The 7,520-nt window shown below is 35.5% G+C and overlaps 1 protein-coding gene across 2 annotated transcripts in view; it reads left to right on the forward strand.

The window, feature by feature from the left end:
• LOC102682563 (AT-rich interactive domain-containing protein 3B) overlaps positions 1-7,089 on the forward strand; it is a 60,648-nt gene extending 53,559 nt beyond the window's left edge. For both annotated transcript variants that reach the window (XM_015343368.2, XM_015343369.2), the window contains exon 9: positions 265-7,089. In XM_015343368.2, the coding sequence (XP_015198854.2) occupies positions 265-416 (152 nt within the window). In that variant the 3' untranslated portion in view covers positions 417-7,089. The remainder of the gene's footprint in view (positions 1-264) is intronic.
• Positions 7,090-7,520: the final 431 nt, after the last annotated feature.

Consider the following 7,520-nt stretch of genomic DNA (forward strand, 5'->3'; position numbering starts at 1 on the left):
ATACCAAATGTATCATTTTTGTGTTAAACTCTTACACCGTAAACTGAAGCTGCTCTCGCCTTTAGAGCCATTAGGTGTTTTTCAACATAGGAATTGTTAGAAATCAGATATAACCTATTGTATTCCAGTTCCCAAGACAAATATTTTAGTGGACAATTCATGTGTTTTTTTTAACCCATTGGAAGAAATTGCTCACCAGGTACAGATATGAAAGTGCCAAGTGATTTTCCTATGTGAAATAAGCTCTTTGTTCTTCTCTTCCAGGAGTACTTTTTGCCCAGAAGCCAACACCAGTGGCAGCAGCACCTCCTGGCCCCAGTGGGGGTTTTGGGATCCTATCCTCCTCCTCTCACAGCCCCTCCTCTTCCTCCAAGGCCCCCAGCTCAGCCGAACCTTCCACCAGTGGCTCCCCTTAGTGAGCTTTCTGCCCCCTTTTACTGCCACCTGCTCCTTAGGCTCCTCAAAGAAACTAACCCAGCAGGGATTTACAGACTGTTGCACAACTATTACCTCATCGCACTCATCAGGACTGGCTGTCTATATGCATAAAAATCCTACACGAACAGCCAAAAATGATGAGCGTTCTGAATGGAACTTGAAGATTTTTATTATGAATTTGTTGTTGTCATTGATTAATTTTAGGTTGATTTTGTTTTCCTCTTTCTTTGTTACATACCTCAAAACATGTCATCTGCAGTGTTTATATACCTCAGGAGTTGTAGTATACCCTAGTTGACATTTTTTAAGCTTTATTTTCTTAAGTCAGAAGAGTCCTTGCTTTGCTTCTTGCATTCACAGTGGAGGCTTTTCCCCTACAACTATGTGCATTATAACTGTTGTAATCCATATTGTGTAGAGATACAGGACTGCTTCCCCCGCATCTCCAGCAGGTATGCTTCTATCTGTGAGCCTTAATTTCTGTCTCTTCTTTAAGGTATTTTTAGTACTGTTAGGTTATTAATTGTATAGCTGATGTGCAGCTAAAATCAGACATGGCGATAACAATACCATGAAATGCAATTATAGAGTATGCAATTCTGATATGAATTGCTATTGCAGCTCAGACTATCCTAATTCTGCCACCTTAAAAAAGCAGTAGTGTTTTCTGGTTGTGTTAGTCCTATCTATCAAATCAAATTGCTTTAGCCCATGTTTCTTAAAGCATGAAAGCTAGTACACTGAAATGCTGCACAACATAAATCTGACTGTGGTTTTTTATCACATTTTTAAAGGGCCCTTTAGTTCAGTCTGTGGGTGATTTAATGACGTGAAGCACCAAGTTTGTATGCTGAATAGTCCTCGGGGTGTAAAGCTTGTTATGAGGTTTGTGACATCTGTTGTTTTTGACTCAAAAGCATTTCTTGATCAAATGCCATGCAAACTTTTCTTCAAATTTAAACTGTGTGGAAATACTAAGATAAGTGCTCCACAAAGCATGCATCACCTTCGGCTCCAGCAGCAAACTAGCCTTTATTCACCTGGGGTTTGACTTTTGGCAGACCATAAAGGAAGAATTGAGCATGGGCCTTGCAACAGATATTCAGAGCTGTGGTTAGACAGTTTGTGATCTGTGGTACAAGCTTGATTTTAAAATCATACTCACTAGTGCAGAATGGCCAGGTTAAAACTGTTCACGTTCAAATGATACTTGCCTTTCCTTATTGGAAAGAGACTTTCTCAGGAATACATGTCATGTAGGCTTTCTGTAAAGCTTGTTTCTTCTCACCTTGCACAATATTATAAACTCAGTGAAATACCTCAGACATCTGTGGGAACTACATACCTCATGTGATCAAACTAACCTGACATTTCATTGCTGAAAACCAAAGACTATCATGAGCGTCCTCTCAGCGCTTCACAGGTGTGATGCGGTTTAGGAGAGATGTTTGACTTTGGACTGCAGCTGTCAGTTCAAGGACTCATTGGATTTTTTTTCCAGCAGAATGTTATAAAGACAGTTTATCTTTGGACTGTGGGATTTGTTTTTTTCACATGCTATGTTTCAGAACATTTAGTCTATGGCATTCTATGGCAAATGTCACAGGATCATTTGACCAGCATTTATCTCACAATCCAGATAATGCATATATGTCAGAGTACAGCTGAATACCAAAGGCATCTCATACTCTTGAATAAGAGTTATTTGCTTGTCGTCAATAAAACAGTACACCAAGATTAATGTAAAATCCACTATTTTTCAGGTAAAGATTTAATTAACGTTAAATGAAAGGTTGTGTAATTAAGTAACTGAAGTGAAATATCCTATGCAATTTACAATGGTGTCCCAAATGTGAAGGCTATCTGGTTTGACCTGGATTGATTTAACATATCTGAACTTAAAAAAACACAAACCACTTTGGACTGGATCATTATGGCAATTAAAATATGAATGTAGTTGTAGCTGTGTCAGTCTTTTCACTAACGTCTTTAGATCATAAACATCTTTGTAACTGGTAGTAAATAATCCTGGATCTGAACATTATGAAATTTCGATTCCCGCTTTCAAAAAGCAATGGCTGATGTTTTCAATAACCCATGAATTTTAGAAAATGACTTGTTCCAAGACACTGACGGCACAGTAAGAAAGAGATACTTGGTTTGTTAGAATCTTCTCCTTTGTTTCATACCAGTTTAATTTAAGGTAGTGTCATGGTTGTGATAGCATTATGTGATGCACATTGAAGTATTCTGTGTGGTCCAGAATGGCTGTATTTAAGAATATTAGAGAAATTTTGAATGTTGTATGGGGCATGTCTGTTATTGGGGACACATACATATATATATATATCTTTCTTCAATTGGGAAAACTTTTGAGATTGAGTTTAGAATATTCTCCATCAAATCTAAAATAATGCTTTGAGCAACCTGGAGGACTTGGATTAGTGCCTAGCTGTTGGATTGCTCATTTAGTTTCTATTTGTTTGAGCATTTAGAAGGAGCTGAGATCTTCCATATTTATTCATCATTAATGGCAGTGTTATAATACAGTTCTGGAGTTTGGTTATTAATCCGAAATTTCCAAGATCATCTTTCCAAACAGCTGAAGAGTCCTGATATATTACAGGTTCATGAGTACAGGTACTGCATTTGATGGAAAGGTTTGCTTGTTTTCTCTTCACTTTAGAAGTAATATGAAACACTGTGAAAATGGAAATTTAGACTGCCAGATTTTCATGCTGTGAAAATCATTCTGTACTTTATAGTTCATTTTTGTGAGCAGCCAATCATCTATATTTGTGTTGAAGCACATTGTGGCTCCCAGTAACGTATGTTTGAGAGTTAATATTAAATTGTTTAGTAAGCTGCTATTATTGTTGGGATTCCCAAGACTTGCATATCATTGGTTTTCTGGGATTTATTATGATTTTATTAACATCTGTGTAATAAGCCATTGGGGTCAGTATCTAATTTACGGACCCTAATTTTTCCCTATTTGTCCTATTCCAACTTTAACTACTGGTCTTTAATTAAAACGTTTATGAAATTTAGTAAGTCACTAAATTTATTTTAGAATGGTGAGTATTTTGAGAGAGGAACAGGTCTTCTCTCATTATACTTGGGTGTTTGCAGAACTGCATACATGTCCTTTTATATTTTTGGTTTTCATTAGGTTGCAGCACACAATCTGAATAAATTAGAAGTTATTTTTTCCTTTTCTCAAAAGCTTTGAATTGGCATTGATTCATTGATTACTTTTTCACTTGCCTGTTTTCACTAACATCTGTGGTGCATGACACTTCTTCAGAATGCATTTTTCAAACGTTCAGGACAGGTCATGATAATGGTGAAATGTATGGCTGTAAAACATGCCCTAAGCTGCTTTTACTCTGCATACATTTTAAATTTATTGACTTATGAAAAATGGTTTTGTTTTATTATATTTGAAGTCCATAGCTTTGGTAACTGTATGTCTGTTATCAGTAGGACACTTTGACAACAGGAGGCTAATTTATTTATAGATTTAGAATTATGTCTTTGCTTAAATACCACAGTTAAATTATAAAAAAAAAGCTTGTTTACAGTTCACAAGCATTTATTGACGATGAATTTCAATTTCCTGCCTGAAAGTGTTCTGGTATTCACAGTCTCATATATGGTTACTCTATATGATCAGACTAAAGTGAGAATCTTAGTTTTAAGCTACAGTTTGACTCAAAAAAGGTATGATATTTATTAACACTAACATGACCAGTATCCTAAGTATAGTTACATTGTTTATAAAAGCTTTTGCAGTATATCTTGGTGCCTAACAAAAGGTCCTTGTTTCACATTTATGCACTCTTAATCTTAGTTTGATCACAAATACTGAATACAATTCTCATGGCCATTTCATTTCAGAACATTCTTCAAAATACACTTTATCTTATTGATTTCTCTGCCTTGAGAAATCTTAATGCTAGGTTGTCCGGGTGTGCTACAAAAGTGCACTTACTCACTGTGGGCTATAACTGTGAAGTTGTGTAGTTATTGGTAAAACTTTTATCCAAACAATCTTTTGAAATGAACTGTTCTAATATGAATTACTTATGTTGTATATTGTTATGCAGATCAGTTAGTAAGTTAAAAAAGACTGTGGTCTCAGATTGAAACAACCACTGCACCAGTGGTAAAAAAACGTAGAATGTTCTGATGGTAAAGTCACTCTTTCAGGAAAACACTTTTTTGCATGTAAGTTATTTCCATATGAATACTGAAAACCAGAAGCCTTCACTCGTTATTCTTGATCAGATGACAGATTTTTCAACTGAGCAAGAATAACAACATTAACTTTAGATTCTCCAAATCTGTTGAAGAAGGTGTTCCGATAGTGAAGAAATAGAAAAAAGTTCTAACGAAATGGGGCAGCTTTTCAATGACCTCACTATGACAAACGTCTAGATGACGGCATCACCTTAAACTGATGTTCCACACATCCCTTCCTAAGTCTCTCCAAATGAAAAGATATCTTCATATCTCTTTAGGGAAAACCTAATTAGAAACTCAGGGAATAATGCGACTGCTTCAATCAGACCTGCTACTCGGCAGTCTTGTGAAATGCTGCAGTCTGCACCTGTAATTGTGTTTACTTGTAAGTGTACATAAATGTCATGATGCTCTTTGGATGCCGGTTGCACACTCTGTTATGCAGCAAGCTGGGCATAATGTAAAGTACATTGTAGAATAGTGGACATTTCGTTTGAGTGGATGATTGTATGTAAGTGTAGCTCGCAATGAGTTTTACAATGCTGCTGTTGGCGTATCTATCTTACTAGAACAAAATAGGTATCATCCTTTTTCCCCAGAATGTTTTACTGTTTTACTCTCCACTGGACAACCAATTCTCCTAAAATAACTGCACATGAGAGGTCTCGTGCATATTTTTAGATATTTTTGTGGTCCACTCCTCATGATGCTATTGACATTTTTACCATCGGTTGAATGACTACATCATTTGTATAAAAACAAAATGTAATGAGGTGCATCTGTAAAGTCAAAGCCAGTTGGATGGAAACTAATCTAATTTTAAACTAATTTGTTTTTTTTTTTGTAATTCTAAAGTAAAAAAGCAACAAAAGCACATCTTGTGTTATGGAGTCAGTCTGGGTAAAAATACATAGCCATAAAGTGATTTTGCATCTCAAGTGAAAAATAATTTTATTTAAACAAGGTAAAAAAGTGTATCCCTGTAATTTCTCCCCTTATAATGTTTAAACACATTAATAGCCACTTTAAGCAAAACTTTTCAGTTGGCATAAACTTGTAACATTATTCTCACTAGAATGACCTTTTGCACATTTATGTTCTTGTCAGCTGGTAGAACTTCACATAGGAAATAAATCAGGTCACTCTAGCCAGCAAAGGAATGTGTAACACAGTATGCTTGCTGTTGTCTTTGTGAAATAAGAAATAAGCAAAATTAATCAACAGAAATATCAACAGTGTTATTTAGAAACAACAAGTGGTTTGGGTAGCTTAATCCAATGTTTTCAAAGATCTGGCTTGGCTTCAATTCTAGGTTGAGTCATTGTGGATATGTGATAGTCATTCCTTGCCCCAGCTTGTCAGCAGCCATCTTTACAGAGCCAGCCATCCGCTAGACAGGGCTGCTGATAACCCAGCTGTGGGACTAACTGACTCATGATAAGAGTTTTTCACTCTAATTTAAAAACCATGAATTGTTGAGTAAACCTACTTAAATACAGTAAGAAGCTGAGGGAGAATTACCCGAATGTTGTCTGAACCATGTTTCAGGTTTGCTGTTTTTTTTAATTCAAGTTGGTATTGTCTCTGTACACATCAGTTACAAGCCTTTGTCCATCTTATTTATTAGATTTCCCTTTCTTTTAAAGCTATAGGATCTTCTCGTTATGAACTGCATATGATCCTAAAGGAACCAATTGAACCAATTGAAAATGGGAAGATAGGTTGTAAGGTACTGTTAGGAAATGTATGAAGTTCACTTATTTGGGTTAAATGTTTGCTGCAGACCTTATAGAATTTCTGTATCTGGCTTTCCTTGAGCACATTGTGCCATTACTGTTACATTTTGTCATGTTACCCATCGTGGATCTCTCAAAAGATCTTAAGACTTGGAGCTTATGATTTGATTTATCATTTATAATGATTGAAAACATTGTTCCAAAAGACAGTTTACATGTATTTAATGGTAGTACCTGAAAATGTATATGTTCAGCCACGTTCTATTGAGGTCTGCTAATTTTAGGCCAACATTGGGTTTTTTGCAAGGCAAAATGGCATTCTCCTTTGCATCTGAATTATTCTAATTTTAACTTTATTTAACCTAATGTGTATATTACAATGTATAAAAAATTGGTAAACCGATACCTCATCTTTTTTTTTAAATGCTCCTTTTTAAAATCATTTGTGGGTTTGTGCATATTTTGTATTTCCTAGTCAAAGAAGCAAATTGAAAATATGACAAATGCTTGTAAAATTGGTTTGTGATGATGATTGTAAAGTGTATTTAAAAATGGAGCACTTTTTTCCAAAAGTGATATTGGCACAGTTTTTTTCACATTAGTAATTAAAAGATGTGGTTCTCAGGGCTTCAAACATGTATGTCATGATAAAGTTTTACTTTATATCTAACTTTGTTGTATGTTGTTTGATTCTCTAGTTCACTTGGATTCATGGGTGTATTATGCTTTCTCAATTCTGTCACTGTCATATCGTAACTAACAGGAGCTCAAAGGGACTAGATGTGACAAGACTTTGGCTCACCAAATGTATCTGCAATCCTTTCCAGCTGAACATAATACACAAGTATTACACAGGAAGGTCATTACAGAATGAGTGATTTGAGAAGACCATTTTTTCTCATCATTATTTCATTGTTTATCATTAAGGTGTTCACAGCTCCTGTGGTGGGTTGTGCAATTTGGAAATGAGTAAATAGTTTCAGCTATTGCACACATTTAAAACTTTGCAGTTGTTCTGAAAGAGTAGCCAGGAAGTTTGGCAAATCTCCTTGGTGTAAAAGTAATGTTTTTCCATCATTTCAACCTTGGTAGATAAGTATC

Source organism: Lepisosteus oculatus, chromosome 5, assembly GCF_040954835.1.
Source record: "Lepisosteus oculatus isolate fLepOcu1 chromosome 5, fLepOcu1.hap2, whole genome shotgun sequence".
NCBI lineage: Eukaryota > Metazoa > Chordata > Actinopteri > Semionotiformes > Lepisosteidae > Lepisosteus > Lepisosteus oculatus.